At 35.2% G+C, this 17211-nt stretch overlaps 2 protein-coding genes across 3 annotated transcripts; both read left to right on the top strand.

Moving 5' to 3' along the window:
- The first annotated feature begins 5716 nt into the window (after positions 1-5716).
- On the top strand, positions 5717-7552 carry LOC114735157 (AAA-ATPase ASD, mitochondrial-like). Its single transcript, XM_028922828.1, has one exon. It carries the CDS (start codon positions 5751-5753, stop codon positions 7332-7334), a length of 1584 nt encoding a protein of 527 aa, XP_028778661.1. The 5' UTR covers positions 5717-5750; the 3' UTR covers positions 7335-7552.
- Positions 7553-10860: 3308 nt separating this feature from the next.
- Positions 10861-12688, top strand: LOC114735171 (AAA-ATPase ASD, mitochondrial). 2 transcript variants are annotated; one of them, XM_028922846.1, is made up of 2 exons: positions 10861-12510; positions 12556-12688. In XM_028922846.1, exon 1 carries the CDS (start codon positions 10920-10922, stop codon positions 12471-12473), a length of 1554 nt encoding a protein of 517 aa, XP_028778679.1. In that variant the 5' UTR covers positions 10861-10919; the 3' UTR covers positions 12474-12510; positions 12556-12688. The 2 variants fall into 2 exon arrangements, with proteins under 2 accessions (XP_028778679.1, XP_028778678.1); XM_028922845.1 differs by having other exon boundaries at positions 10861-12506; positions 12540-12688.
- Positions 12689-17211: the final 4523 nt, after the last annotated feature.

Raw genomic sequence — 17211 nt, forward strand, 5'->3', positions numbered from 1 at the left:
GTATCGTTCTCTGTAAAATACTCTTACTAATCGTATGTGTTAGCTAAAATTATTATTTGACAAAACATTTAACATGTGCAGCTACTATAAAGACTGTCATAGAAAAAATAAATAAATATGAAAAATAAAATGAATTATAATTTTATATTTAAGGTTAAATTAAATATGAAACTAACTATTATACTACCTCCGGTCCTTAATATAAGACCCTGTTTGACTTTTATTTTGGTCCTAAATATAAGACCCAAATCCACTTTGTCTCTTATATTTATACATTTTTTCCAAAGTAGCACTTCTAACAATAATAGTTCTAGTCAATACATTTGATTAGTAAGGATATTTTAGAAAAGACAACACATATTTAGGACAAATAACTAACTCAACTTATTTTCTTAATCTCCTCAAATTAGTCAACTGGCTCTTATAATTAGGACCGGAGGTAGTATTAAATAATAGATGTAACAGTTTTAATATTTAGTATGGGAGGTAGTGCGTTGCAAATGGGCGTAGGGTTACCTGCTCCTGCTTCCTATCTCTCTTTTCTTGTGGAGTCCAGCTTTGCCTCGGTCGTCATCAGTTCTCTAACACTGCTTCTCCTGTGTCTTCATTCCCCGACAATGCGATTACTTGATCACGTCTCCAGCACAGCTCCAGCTCCTTGGGGTTGCCAGTACTTAAGTCCGAGTTGTATTTCGTTTTTGGATACTTTTAAAGTTTTCTATTTCCTTCACTCAAAAACAAGTGGTGTCCGTGGCTCCTGTCAAAGCTCAGGAGTGACGAGGGAGGAAGAATAATAAGTGAGCAATGGTCCAGTATAGGCGCATAGGCATGGTATAGTCAGTTCAGCTCCATTGGGCTCAGCCTATGGCCTATGAACTTCAGGCCCTGTTCTTTGCCTTTGAAGCTCCTCAGTCCTATTTGCGTACAATCCGTCACTCTTGTGGAGTCGTAGTCTCCTTATATTTTTCCTTTCTCTAAAATTGCAATTATTGTGTCACGTTTTGCTCCGAGGTCCAGTACGGGTTCAAACCGTCCAGACACGAGGCTAGTGGAAAAGGAAAAAAGGAACAAAACGACAAAGACCACGGTTCCTGATGACTTATTTGGTAAGGACCCAAACGAAAAGTAATAAAATATCGAAAAGTTAATATAATTTTTTATACCTAAAATGTAGGCTCATCTTGATTTTAGGCTCTCAAATTCTAAATATGTGATTTTGGTACTTAAAATTTGATCCATTTTAAAATATTAATCCTTAGAAGTGTAAGGGTGTTAAATCTGTTGAAGTATCGTAAGTGGTGATTTAGACTCATCAAATGACACATCTGAATCTTGAATAGATAAGGGAGGATTAAAAAAAAAAATCCTCAAAATGGAACTAATTATCCCTTTTTTCTCTTGTTTCATAAGTTATTCACTACGTTGCGTTTTGAGAGCTCGTCACCTTCTTCATAATTATTCTCTAGGTTGCGTTTTAAGGACATGTTCTTTCTTTTTATGTCATCCAAGATCCGGTATTACACGGTGATTTCACATCGTTATTTTAATACTATTTACGACATTTCAACAAATTTCAATATCATTACACTTTTGATGACTAACGATCTAAAAAGAACTAAATTTTATGGATTAAAATCACGGATTTGAAATTTACTGGACCAAGAACAAAATCAAAACGGGTCTAAATTTCAAGAATAAAAAATTATACTCCTCCGATCCTTATTATAAGACCCAATTTGACTTTTTATTTGGTCCTAATTATAAGACCCAATCCATTTTCTCTTTTATATTTATGCATTTTTTTCCAAGATAATCCTTCTAATAATGATAGTTTTAGCCAATATACTTAATTAGCAAGGATATTTTAGGAATAACAACACTTATTTATTATAAATAACCAACTTAACTTACTTCCTTAATCTCCTCAAATAAGTCAATTGGGTCTTATAATTAGGACCGGAGGAGTATTAGGTTAAATAGAAGGAAATAAACATTCGGGATTTGCTTTTTTTAAAAAAAAAAATCTTCTACGTCTGTGTGTGTTCGGATAGACAAGATGGCGTTATGATGTAATGTCTTCTTTTTACATAAAATATTGAAATTAATAGTCTTCTTGTGATGGACGAAAGGGATAAGAATGTTGCGGAACATGTTTGATCACCCGTATTGAGATGCCCGGCATCCGACCGGGTGGACCACATTAAATAATTTATTCGTATATTGGATGAAACCAGGCCTAGAGTCGTTTTGAAATACTGATCCAGAGCCAGTTTAGTTTATAAAACGTCTGGTAGCAGAAACTTCAAATATGATGACAACCATTTCACGGGGTGTCACCCGCATCCACAGACATCACCACGTATCCACGTCATCCACTCCTTCTTCCCCAGCTTATATGTTTCATTATTGCTCCATTCGCTTCAAAATATAAGCTAAATTCTATTATAGAAGTCTAGTTTTTTTTATAAGATAATATTTATTTTTGTCTAAGCATTTAATAAATTTTTTTCAATTTTATTCCCATATATTCTCTTTCCTTTTTTTATTTATTTATTACATTTTTTACTTATTCTCTTTATTAATAAGGGCATATCTAAAAAAAACACATGGCTTATATATATTTATTGTTTTAAACTAATTTTAATTATTTTCTTGATAAATGGATAAAGTTTATCTTATATTTTGAATTGGAGGGAGTATTAATTAGGTTTGTTATATTTAGTCCACGAGATAAAATACTTCTCCCTTTTCCTTTATTTGGGGAAATAAATAACACTACCGACTTTTTTTAATATAATACTACATCTGGTATTTAATATAAGAGTTAGTTGATTAATTTGAGTAGATTAATTAATAAAGTTTTTAAAATTAATTATTTGTAATAAATATATATTGTCTTCTTTAAAATACATTTGTTAATCATATGTATGAGCTATAACTATCATTTAATAGAATCTTTAACATGTGCAGCTACTATGAGGACTATTTTGAAAAAAAAAAGATAAATATTATGAACAAAGTAGATTGAGATATTATATTTAGATTCAAATTGAAAGTCAAATCAACTCTTATATTAAAGGCCGAAGGTAGTATTTTTATTGTAAAAGTCATAACAATTATACACCACCCTAATTAAGAAAATAATTCATATATAAGTTATATTAAATTTTGAATAATTTGAACTCAAAAGGCCGTGTTTAATTAAATTAAAAGCACATGATGAAAAGCAAATCACCTTGTCTATGGCTTGCAAACCACTGGCTTTGAATGTGCATATTAAAAATGTCTCGTCTGAGTAATTGACTCTAATGAGATACTCCTCCGGTCCTTATTATAAGACCCAATTTGACTTTTTATTTGGTCCTAATTATAAGACCCAATCCATTTTGTCTCTTATATTTATGCATTTTTTTCCAAGATAATCCTTCTAATAATGATAGTTTTAGCTAATATACTTAATTAGCAAAGATATTTTAGGAATGACAACACTTATTTATTATAAATAACCAACTTAACTTACTTCCTTAATCTCCTCAAATAAGTCAATTGGGTCTTATAATTAGGACCGGAGGAGTATTATTATTGCATCCAACCAAAACAACTCGTCCCATCAAATCATGGTTAGTGAAAGGTACCAGTGGAAAAACATTTAATATTTCGGACATATACCAATATTTAACTCACATCAATAATTAATCTGGATTATAAAAACTCACTACCAAGTGATGACCTGTATTTAATCCATCGGGTTATATTCTTTTTAACTTTTGTTCATTGGTGTACGTGGTGCTTAACTAGTCATGGTCCACCGTGATGTTGAACAAGAAGCACGTAGCAATACCGTCAATAAATATATATATGTATATGTATATATGTATGTATGTACAGACACACACACACACTCTCTTTCACAGTTGAAGAGACGATGCAGGTTTGAAGAGTCGTGCCTTCCTCTGGAATTTCAGAACCATACTGACCCCCGCTTACTCGCAAACAAACAAGAAAAAGGTTAGTTATACATATAAAGCTTTGTTTTATTGGCTGACTTTAAGGTTTTATTTTTGCGTAACATGTATGGGCGCCTTGACTGAATGAAACATGCACCTCCATGTATACATAGCATGCACTTGAACTTTATTTAATCAGGAAACCAAGCCAACCACATATATAAACTATTTGGCGTGCTTGTTCTTCATAAAATAGTCATTTTCAATGTATATATGTTGACTAGGCCTTGCTTGAATAATCTGCTTCTTCCACAAGCGACTCTTTTTTTCCACAAGCACGCGCCCCTCTCAGCACGTTCCATACATGTAACTACGTAAGCATCCGAAACAAGACAGAAGTTAAAGTTGAAGGCGGCCAAATAATAATATAAAAAGAAGACCATATTCATCTAAATTTCTGTAGTTGAAATGAAGGATAACGATGATATGAACTTGTAAAGTACCCAGCTATTCTATTTCTTGAGATCGAAGCCGATCCATCGTCGCTAACTTTTGGGGGAAGAAAACAGAAGAAAAGAAACTTCACTTCTTCTTCTTCTTGTTTTTTTTGGCCAAAAGCAAAAAGGGGGAAAAAATGTTCCTCGCTCTCTCCAGTTTCTATGAGCATGGAAAACAATTAATAGTCAAAGGAACTAGAGACGTTACAAAAATTTCATTTATTTGTATTGAAATTTTCATGACCAGAGGAAATAGTAACGAACCTCTTACAACCTAAGGGAATGCTGAAGGTCTGCAATTCAAGAGAGGGAGTATTCGGCTCGTTTCACCACATATAAATAATTACTTTTGCATATCATGAGCATAGAGCAGAGCGAGCGAGTGAAACTTAGACGTGGGAGGTATTACCTCCGGTTCTAATTATAAGATCTAGTTAACTAATTTGAGGATATTAATAAAATAAGTTAGGTTAGTTATTTGTAGTAAATAGATGTTGTCTTTTTAAAAATATCCTTACTAATTAAGTGTATTAATTAGAACTATTATTGTTAGAGGGACTAATTTAGAAAAATGCATAAATATGATGAACAAAGTGAATTAGGATTTTATATTTAGAATCAAAATAAAAGTCAAACAAAGTCTTAATTAAGGATCGGAGGTAGTATATTATATTAAGGGTATTTTTTTCCGCCAAGTCAAATTCCTCATGTACTACCTCCGGTCCTAATTATATGAGCCAGTTGACTAATTTGAGGAGATTAAAGAAGTAAGTTGAGTTAGTTATTTGTCTTAAATAGATGTTGTCTTTTCTAAAATATCCTTGCTAATCAAATATATTGACTAGAACTATCATTGTTAGAAGGGCTACTTTGGGAAAAAAAAATATAAATATGAGAGACAAAGTGGATTGGGGTCTTATATTTAGGATCAAAATAAAAGTCAAATAAAGTCTTATACTAAGGACCGGAGGTAGTATCTTTTTCTCCCTCACATGGTGTAGCAGTAGAAGAGAGTGATAAAATGTCGCAAATATAATAAATCATGCACGTACATATAAAAAATTTTATTTATGAGGAGTATTTAATTAAGAGGAGAATCATAGATAAACAAACAAAATGAAAAATATGTGAACTCACTCAGTGGAGGAAAGTGGCTCGAAATGCTGGGAGGCAACTAGTTGGCAATTCTCTGATTATTAATTAATAATAATGATATATTTCGTCTTCACTGTTGCTATATAAATATACTTAGTGGCAGGGGCTCTCAACACAAATCCAGCAGCAAGCAAACTCTGATAGATCAAAAATGGACATTGTGGCGAAGATGTGGAGCCAATTGGGCTCAATCACGGCCACCCTCATGTTCCTCTACGCCATGTTTGATAGGTTCCTCCCTCCTCCTCTTCGTCACTACATCAGAATCTACACCGGAAAACTCACCTCCCTCATCTCTCCCTATATCTCCATCAAATTCCCTGAGTTTGAAGGCGAACGTCTCAAGCGCAGCGAAGCTTTCACTGCTATCCAAACCTATCTCAGCGCCCACTCTTCGGAACGAGCCTCCAGGCTGAAAGCCGAAGTCGTCAAGGACAGCCACACCCCTCTGGTTCTTAGCATGGACGACAACGAAGAGATCACCGATGAGTTTCAGGGCGTCAAGCTATGGTGGTTTGCTCATAAACACGACGTCAAGAACCAGTCGTTCTCCTTTTATCCTGCTTCCGACGAGAAGCGTTTCTACATTCTCACCTTCCACAAGCGTCATCGAGAGGTCGTCACTCGTTCTTACGTCAAGCACGTGTTGGACGAAGGGAAGGCCATGGCCACCAGAAACCGGCAACTCAAGCTGTACACCAACAATCCAAGCAGTAACTGGTACGGTTGGAGGGCAACGAAGTGGAGCCATGTCGTTTTTGAGCATCCTGCGAGTTTCGATACTCTTGCGTTGGACCCCAAGATGAAGGAAGACATCTTGAAGGATCTTGTTAAGTTTCAGAAAGGAAAGGCGTACTATGCCAAAATCGGGAAGGCTTGGAAGCGTGGCTATTTACTGTATGGTCCGCCGGGAACAGGTAAGTCTACCATGATCGCCGCCATGGCAAATTTCCTGAACTACGATATCTACGATCTTGAATTGACCGCTGTGAAGGAGAACGCAGAGCTTAGAAAGCTGCTGATCGAAACTTCTAACAAATCGATCGTGGTCATCGAAGACATTGATTGCTCTCTTGACCTTACCGGGCAAAGGAAGAAGAAGAAGAAGAAGAAAGACGAAGAGGAGGAGGGAGCCAAAGACCCTGTTAAGAAGGCCTTAGACGAAGAAGAAAACAAGGAGAGTAAGGTGACTCTCTCAGGACTGTTGAATGTTATAGATGGGATTTGGTCGGCTTGCGGAGGAGAGAGGGTGATCGTGTTCACTACTAATCATGTGGACAAACTTGATGCTGCTCTTATCAGGAAAGGACGCATGGATAAGCACATCGAACTGTCCTACTGTTGCTACGAAGCATTCAGGGTGCTTGCAAGGAATTACTTGGATCTTGAGACCCACCATTTGTTCCCAAGAATTGAGGAACTGTTTCGAGAGACAGAGATGACTCCTGCTGATGTTGCTGAGAATCTAATGCCAAAATCAGAGGAGGAAGACCAGGCGACTTGCCTCGAGAGGTTGATTGAAGCACTCGAAACGGCCAAGAAGAAGGCTGAGGAAGACGCGAAGAAGAAGGCTGAAGAAGAAGCAAAGAAGAAGGCTGAGGAGGAGGAGGAAGGAAAGAAGAAGGCAGAGGAGGAAGTGAAAGAGAAGGCAGAGTTGCCAGAGAAAGAGATGGAAAATAATAAAAAATCTGGCGAAGGGGTGAAAGAAAATGGTTTCCTTTCAGCTGGAAATTAAGGGCAAGACATCAATCATCTTGGCTGCAATTATCTTATTATCTAGGATTGTGAAATCAATGTATTAAATCATTTATGATTTCCTGTGTGCATGAATCCGTTTGGTGCTTTAAGGATTTGCTGTGTGAAATATATGCATCAAACTGGTACGATTTACTGTGTTATATGTAGACCTTGTTAAGAATAATAAATTATTAGCCAGCATATATGCTCACATAAGTCTCTTTTCACTTAATTCCTTGATTAGCTTAGCTTGGATCTCCAAAAATGTTCATGGATTACTCCTCCCAAGCCCGATGGAGGACCCACCGTTTTGAAGTTGGTTATCAGTATGAGGCTGATGGAAACTGAAAAACCATCTGCTTCGTCCAGGTCTTTCATTAATTGGCGAAAATGCTTCTTCCTCTCAGTATTCTTCTCTCTCCCTCCCTCCAGCTCTCAATATCTGGCCACACGACCAATCTTCTGATTTGCCTCTTTTCAAGGTATTTGATTGGTGAAGGATCTCACTCGCGCTCCGTGACGGATTAAGGCGGCAGATTGGAGATATTTTGATCCTAAATATAAGACCCATTTCTCATATTTATTAATTTTCTCTAAATTATCCTCATGGATACTTCCTCAACTATAATCAAGTAGAAGATGGAGATGGGGCATTAAGAAAGATTATTATGATGTTTTAGGAAAAATGTGTCACTTTTTCTATAATTAACTAACTTACCTAACTTTCTTAATCTAATCAAATTAGTTAAATGTGTCTTATATTAAGGATCGGAAGAGTATATGGTATCCTTTATTACAATGTTTATCTTTTACATTAACGATGATCGATTGCTACTCTATAGGGGAAAGTGATGGTAAATTTATAAAACTGTGCGTAAATTTAAATTTTGAATTTTGGTCAATTTTTTCAACTATTACTAATTTATGTCTCTTGGTATTTTTTTTCCGGCCCCTGTTCTTCAAACCTTAAGGGTTAAGGAGCCACCGGCAAGTCAGCGTCGACACTGAGCGGTAAGCTCTCCTTTCACCATCTCTTGCTCTCCACGTTACACGCTTCAATACGTTGTGTTTTGATTCTTTGGACAATTTTTCGAAATCGTACCCCCGAAGAAATAAATTTTTTGAATAAAAAAATATTTTTTTCGTTCAAGTTGAGGTAAAAATGTATTGTTTTGTTAAATTTAATTGTAATTCAAAACCAAAACTTCGACTTACATACGTTATAAAAGTTTTTAACAGTAGATAATTTATATTTATTTTTAAATAGCAAAATATTGAAATTTTTATTTTTCACTCATGATATTATGAAATGGCTTTACAGACAATAAAAATTAAAAAGTTTACTTTTGGAAAATTGGCTGGGTGAGCCTTGAAATTAATTTATTAAAATAAATTAAGCAAAATAATATTGGGGAATTTTGGAAATAAAATGTACCCTGTACTGCAAGTGTTTTTGGGCCTCATGTGTTAACTAAAGATGATGCGCACATGGTCGGTCAGCGATGGCAGGCTAGCTGCCCGCGAAAGGGACCACACAGATGCGAGGGGATTTAGGGGGTGTTTGGAAAACCAAAACCATAGTTTCAGAAACACTTTTCTGCAAAACGAGGTAATCTCCTCCATATATGTATTTCGTAATCCATAAAAGCACTTTTGAAACCATGGTTTGGTTTCTATCTAAACACCCCTTTAAAATTTAAAAACTACTACCAACAGATTAGGTCTAACAGAAAATGTTAGTCTTTTATAACGTGACGAATTAAGATTTAAATCCTCGCTAAGAAAGGTGTCTATATTGAGTGTCCGACAATATCTCGAATAGGATTACCTCCTATAAGAAGATACTTATATTCTAGGAAAAAAAATTAAAAACTACTAGCGGTAGATTACGACGTACGGGGAGTCAATACCATGCAATTGATCACATCATAATCATTCAGAAAAACTATTTTCAATCGCAGGGCAAAGAAATAATAAGTCAGTTGGGCTTCGGTTTGATTGGTTGAGCTTCAACGAAGCATGGCACTCCTCTTATTTTGTTTATAGGATAAAGAAAAAAAAATTATCCCATTCATAAATCATTTAATTAAATTTTTATTATGAATATACTATTTTGTTTTTATTTATTATAATATAGATAGTTATTTTTTTAAAAGTGTACGTAATAAATAAAGGTAAAGTTCAAAATTTGTTATATTTTAATAGAAAGTTAATTCAGTTTAAAGTTTTTTTTTTAGTTTATGTAAAATATGTTGCAAGTATCTTATAAATATAACCAAAGTAATATATTTTACTATAAAATACTTCCCAGTTCTCAACTTCTGATTTCTTCTTTTGTTTTAAATATTAGACTTGAAATTTTATTTTGATATTAAAAGTAAAATTTTAATTTGGTAGAATTGTTATTAAATCCCAAATAGGGAACATATTTACTAAAAAATCCTAAGGATAATAGAATAGCCAATAATGATAAATTTCAAACCTTGCTGGTAATTATTTTGTTTATTGGGACCTTATTGTAATGCTCCCATTTAATTTTTTTACCTCTCTTTCTCATACCAATGCGTAACATTAAATATATCACTATTTGAAGGTAATTTTCTTCATCCCTCATATTTAATACTCCTTTGATCCTTAATATAAGATCCAATTTTTGAGTTGGTTTTGGTCCTAAATATAAGATCAATTTATCATATTTATTAATTTTTTCTAAATTACCATATGGATACTCCCTCAATTATAATCAAGTAGAAGAGGAAGAGGGGTATTAAGAAAGATGATTATGATATTTTAGGAAGAATGTGTCACTTTTCTTATAATTAAGTAACTTTTCTAATTTCCTTAATCTATATATTAAGGACCAGAGGAGTATTTTATTAAATCATTGGTGTTGATTTCACTTTTTTTCCCCTACAATCAATAAGAAGGATTTATTAATATTTTTATTAATAAATCCTTCTTATCAAATATTAATAAATCCTTCCCATTGATTATGCATATTAATAATATTTTTATATTTAAAAGTAGTTTTCATACAAATTACAAGAAGAGATGTTTTAAGGCAATCCCCACTTGTTTCTCAGAAATAATGAAATTAATTAATTTTTAATATTTGTAAATTTGTAATTTAGCTTCTACCTTCATCTATCATAGCGAATACTTCGTCTATTCTTATTTTAATATAAATAATTAAAAAGAGGACATTTAAAAAAAATAACACATTTTTTATATAGCAATAGACAATCAAAACTAATTAATTTATCCTAAATTCAGAGGTTGGGTCGGCTGGTTAGGTAGCATAGTAAATAAATAAATAAATTTAGAACGACCCCAGTAGACCTAGTCACAGAGAGGTCAATGCGTGTGAAAATTCAAGGAAGCCGGGAGTGTTCAGACTCGGAGTAGCCTCCAAGGAAGATAGAGTCCAGTACGGCGTTTTAATGCTTATAAATTAGAGAGATAAATGGCTTCAAAGGCGCATTGTTGAGGATCTGAGTGAAGCGTCCGTCACAACTATTCACAAACAACATTATTTCTTGTTAAACCGAGAGAAAGAGGCCAGACACAGAGAGGACGCAGGAAGATGGAGATGACGACAGTATGGGCTCAATTGGGCTCAGTCACCGCCACCGTCATGTTCCTCTACGCCATGTTTGATAAGTTCTTCCCTCCGCCGCTTCGCGACCATCTTCGATCTTACACCAACAAACTCACCTCCCTTGTCTCTCCCTATGTCCACATCACCTTCCATGAATTTACCGGCGAACGCCTCAAGCGTAGCGAAGCTTTCACCGCCATCCAAACCTATCTCAGCGGCAACTCCTCACAGCGAGCCAATAGGCTCAAAGCCGAAGTCGTCAAGAACAGCCAGACCCCTCTCATGCTCAGCCTCGACGACAACGAAGAGATCACCGATGAGTTTGAAGGGGTTAAGCTATGGTGGGTCTCCAACAAGATCACTCCCAAGTCACAGTCCTTCTCTTTCTACCCTGCTTCAGATGACCGGAGGTTCTTCACTCTCGCTTTTCACCGCCGTCATCGCGATCTCATCACTACTAAGTACCTCAGGCACGTGTTGGATGAAGGTAAGGCCATTGCCTCCAGAAACAGGCAACTCAGGCTTTACACAAACAATCCGAGCAGTGGCTGGCACGGCTACAAGAGCACCAAGTGGAGCCATGTCGTTTTTGAGCACCCTGCAACTTTTGAAACGCTCGCTTTACATCCCAAGAAGAAGGACGAGATTCTAAAGGACCTTGTTAGGTTCCGAAATGCCAAGAACTACTACGCGAAGATCGGCAAGGCATGGAAGCGTGGGTATTTACTCTATGGTCCTCCTGGGACCGGCAAGTCTACGATGATTGCAGCAATGGCTAATTTCTTGAATTACGATATCTATGATGTGGAATTGACGGCGGTGAAGGACAACACGGAGCTCAGGAAGTTATTGATCGAAACGCCCAGTAAATCGATTATGGTTATCGAGGACATTGATTGCTCTCTTGATCTTACCGGGCAAAGGAAGAAGAAGCCAAAAGAAACCAAGGACGACGAGGACGACAAACCCAAAGACCCGATCAAGAAGGAAGAGGAAGAGGAAGAGAAAAAGACAAGTAAGGTGACTCTCTCAGGGTTGTTAAATTTCATCGACGGGATTTGGTCTTCTTGTGGAGGAGAGAGGATCATCGTGTTCACAACCAATTTTGTGGACAAGCTTGATCCTGCTCTTATCAGGAGAGGACGCATGGACAAGCACATCGAATTGTCCTATTGTTGCTTCGAAGCATTCAAGGTGCTTGCATGGAATTACTTGGATATCGAAACCCACGATTTGTTTCCCAGAATTGAGGAATTGCTGAAGGAGACGGAGATGACACCTGCTGATGTAGCTGAGAATCTGATGCCCAAGTCAATGGAGGAAGATGAAAAGAGTTGCTTGCAGAGGTTGATTGAAGCACTTGAAACGGCCAAGCAAGAAGCAGAGAAGAAGGCAGAGGAAGAAGCAAAGAAGAAGGCAGAGGAGGAAGCGAAGAAGAAAGCAGAGGAGGAAGCGAAGGAGAAGGAACAGTGTGGTAAGCAAGAGGAGGGAGGGAATGAGAAATTCGGGGAAGGAGTGACGGACAATGGTTTCCATTGATATTATGCAGGAACCCGAGTTTGCATGATGTACTTCTGTATGCTTCTTTTTTTTTTTTGGTAATACTTCTGTATGCTTTTAGTTATTAGCGGAATAATTAATAATCCTGGATTTTGTGTTGTTCGACTTTAATGTTCATTATATTAATTGCGAAACAAGAATCATCGTTGTTCCTTGTCGCTTCATGAACTAAGACACTTCAGTTCAGTTACAAAGGTTAGACTTGCTTTGTTAGGCTAGACATGTCCCAACTCCTAAGCATTGCTTCATTGAGCAAGCCAGGAAATGGAAAGTACCAGTTCAATTTAGTAATTTTTTTTATATAAAAGAGACGTCATCTAGTGTAGTTAATAATAAGCAAAATGAAAAGACTCAGAGAGAGGACCCAAATTGCAACAACATTACTGAAAAGTATGCTATTTAATAATAATTAAAATGAGCAGATCATTTATTGAAAAATTCATATGCTGAATATTTGTTTATGTTTTTAGGAATAAATATTAAAATTATTTTAAAAATTTACATGTATCCTTCATGTTACATGACTGGAACTTTCTTCTAAAATCCAATTGGTTTTGTCTTTGAAGAAAATATGTTTTTTCTTGAACCACAAAAGTAGAAGTAGGTTTTATTTATAACACACAAATAAAGTCCTGGACAGGGGATCGGGCCTTTTTAATACGAAAATAGGAGCGAAACCTGTGTATTTGCCGGACATTTAAAATTAAGTTATATATTTTTTTCATTTGTAAACAGCGTATATTCCTGCTATTACAATTACAGTAGATTTGATCCAGTTTACATATAAAAGTAAAGGGGGGGCTTACATGGAATTTGATATGAATATTACATACGATTGGTGCGTGTCGCGGAAATTTAATTTGATGAATATACTACCTCCGATCTTTAATATAAGACTCCATTTGATTTTTTGTTTGGTTCTAGTTATAAGACCCCAATCCATTTTTCTTTCATATTTATGCATTTTTTTCCAAAATAGTCCTTCTAATAATGATAGTTCTAGCCAATACACTTAATTAGCAAGGATATTTTAGGAATGACAACACTTATTTATTACAAATAACTAACTTAACTCACTTCCTTAATCTCCTCAAATAAGTCAATTGGGTCTTATAATTAGGACTGGAGGTAGTATTAATAATGATAACGAAAGGCAGGTTCATGAATAGAAAAATAATAGAAAACGGTAGCCGGTAACGCAAGAATCTAAAGACAAGAAATCGGCTATTAAAGATAAAATAAGCATTCAAAAGTAGAAAGAGGGCAGGGAAGGTTGAAATTAATTATTATAAACATAGTTATTCTAATCCATTTGTTTTAATATAATCTATATATAAGCCCTTGCGTCTTCTCAAATACGTTTTCCCAGCCAAGACTTGAAAATAGCGGAATTTCTAATCCGCCTTCTTTCTTGAGTGATGATATTATAGTTTTTTTTACTCCTATAAATCCGTAACCACGGAGGAAGTTTCGGCCTTTGGGTGGAAAGCATAAAAATAAAAATAAACACGTGAGAAGTTTTTATGTGTGGATTTTTATAAAAATATTTTTTCAAGAAACCAAACACGTTATAAATGTTTATAAAGAAGGGGAAAATTGAAGAAGCATATGCGTCATCTATATAACGTCGGCCGCATATGTGAAGACAGCAAAGAAGCCTGTGACAGAAATAAAATAATTTAAAGAACATATAAGGTGATGGGCTTGGGCGATTTTATAAAATTCCCCAGGCATATCTATTTTTGTACGCTGGAAAATTATATGAAATAAGTTGATACAAATAAGTAAAACAAAAATTGTTTATACCACATTTGAGTAAGAGAATTAAATATCGATAAATTTTTCAATTTTTATTTAATTTTGACAGATCTTAACAATTTTAATATTTATAAGTTTAACTTGTAAACGACTTGATTTATAAAATACAAAAAAAAAAATTTGAGTTGTAAAAACAAAATCTTAACTCACCTTTATAAAGCCGTAGTTTCTGCGTGGGGGGTGGGGGCGGGGGACAGCTCAGATCTGCGTGCTATCAGTACAGAGCAAAAGTTGATCAACAAATAGTCAGAGATGGCAGTCTGTGCCGACAAATAAAACGAATTTTCTGAAACTAAAATTTTATTAGAAATAAATTACTTATGAAGTGAAGTTGCTTAAACTTATTTTATCCAGCAAAATCTTTATTCAGGCTATTTCTATTATACTCCTCCTAAGGCTATTCCTATTATACTTTTATCCTTAATATAACGTCTACTCTTCCAGTCCTTAATATAAAACCCATTTAACTAATTTAATTAGATTAAAGAAGTTGGTAAGTTGATTAATTGTAAAAAATGTGACACATTTTTTCTAAAACACCATAATCATCTTTTTTAATACCTCTTATCCCTCTTTTACTTAATTATGGTTGAAGGAATATCTATTATAGGGGTAATTTAGAGAAAATTAATAAATATGATAAATGGGTCTTATATTTAAGATCAAAACTAACACAATAATTAGGTCCTATATTAAGGACCGGAGGAGTATTTAATTAATTTGATTAGATTAAGAAAGTTAGTTAAATTAGTTAATTATAAAAAAATATGACATGGTTTTCTTAAAACACTATAATTATCTTTTTTAATATCCTTCATCCCTCTTCTACTTGATCACGGTTGAGGGAGTATTCATAAGAATAATTTAAAAAAATTGATAAATTTAAAAAAAAATCTTATATTTAGAACTAAAATCAACTTAATAATTATTTCGAATACGATGAGTAATTTTTTTTGGGGCGCAAGAGAGCCCAACTATCCCAATTCTCATCCATTCTCGGCAACAACATAGAAGACACGGAATCGTGACCTCAAAGATTCAAACGTGAGAAGCTCTCAAGGTTGTGGGTTGGACCTTAATTCTAACCTATTGCCCATCCCTCTGGTTCAAAAGGAAAGGTTGGACAGAGACTTGGATTTCTGGCTGAATCTGCAGGAAACCCCAACGAAAATGAACAACCTCTTTGACCTCACTACTGTTTCTATAGATACTGAACCTGATCCGCCTCGTTAATGGCCACCAGGTGAAAGAGACAGGCTCAAAGGACTGAGAGGAGACATTCACATGTGAAGTTGGCCGCTTAAAAGAATTTTTGTTTTGTAGAAGACGACAAACATGTCGACAGATTACAACAGTACACAGTAGTCTTAACTCTTAAGTCTTACCTGGCTAATTCCGACATGAGCTGGCTCTTAACTGTGAAATTTGGGAATGGCCCAGTGATTGAGCCAGGGGGAGCCCGACAACTCGGGAAGCTATGAGAGCGCGTATGCGTACATTAATAAGCTAGGTTGGGTGGAGATGGGCAGATCCTATAAATGGGGACTTTTGTGGCAAAGAACCTCAGTTCTTCATCATAGCAATTCTCATGAAAAGGGCAAACTCAGATATACCAGATCTTTCTTCTACTGGTTTTAAGAAAACTGAGATGATCAACAGAGATTATTTTTTCTTGAATTATAGTGTAGCATAACCAAACTCAATAACCATACAAATGAGAATCAAATAGGACATACCCCAAAGTTATTCAACATTCCTATCCTCGTTTAACGATTCAGCAACGCTTAGACAAAATAAACAATAAAAACACAAGGCCATGATCCCAAAAAGCATCAACTCAAAAGGTAAAAGAAGACCATTAATTGACTTGCATGGATTGTCTATTTTTCTTCCTCGGCCTCCTCCTCGATATTTCTCCTGGAAAAAAAAAGAAAAGAAAAGAGCTTCGTAGGTTTCCCATAGCGCCTTGGCGGCTTTCTAGATTGGTGCTCTCAAAACTTCTTGTTTCCTAACTCATAAATGTTAATCCTAGGTCAAGAATTTGCATCAAGTATAATTTTTGTCCTCTGGCTCAGCAAATACATATAGGCTGGGCTTAGGTTTTGACTTCAAAATACGATCTTTTCGGGGCCCATCGGGCCGCATCACGTACGTCAGCAAAAGTATTTTTGATTTAGATTTGGCCAAAATACATATAGCCCCCTTTAAGTCTAGGTAAGTTGCATAAGACCCCCTCAACCTTAAAAGTTTAAATTCCACACCCTCAACTTTCATATTTTGACCATGAGCCCCTAACTGTTAAAATGGCCGTTAAATCTAACAGAGTGAGTGCCATGCCAGTTTATTAAAAATTATGTGGCAAATGACATGTAATTTTGATTATCTTATTTATTTATTTTGGGTTAAAACTCAGAATTATAATAAAGGGCATTTTGGTGATTTAATCTATAATAATCCGTAGTTTGAGGTTCCCTCTTGTTTTTTTAGTGTCTCGTAATTCCACAACTCGCGAGTTTTCTCTCTTACCAACATTTGATTCATCGTCTAATCATCTTTATCGTTTCAAAAATTATCTTCATCATCACCTTCTTTCTTCTGGAACTTCTTTTTATAATTTTGAACTTGTTTATTTAATGATTGTGTTATCATCTCTTTTGGTCTTCCAAGTCCACCTCCCCATCAGCATCGCTTCCTTCAATTTTCTGATCTTCTTACTCATTCCAGAAATCATCATTATACTTCCTATCTCCATCACATTACTCATTTAAATTCAGAACCTTTATTTTAACAAGTGATATCCAAGGACGCATTAGATATCAATAGCCTTGTGTGAAAGTGAGGCATAGGAGTTACCAGTACGCACTTTTCCTATGGAGGAAGATGATAGAGAAAAAAGCGG

This window comes from Neltuma alba, unplaced genomic scaffold (assembly GCF_004799145.2).
Source record: "Neltuma alba isolate B1F8T4 unplaced genomic scaffold, ASM479914v2 tig00013179_pilon, whole genome shotgun sequence".
Classification (NCBI taxonomy): Eukaryota; Viridiplantae; Streptophyta; class Magnoliopsida; order Fabales; family Fabaceae; genus Neltuma; species Neltuma alba.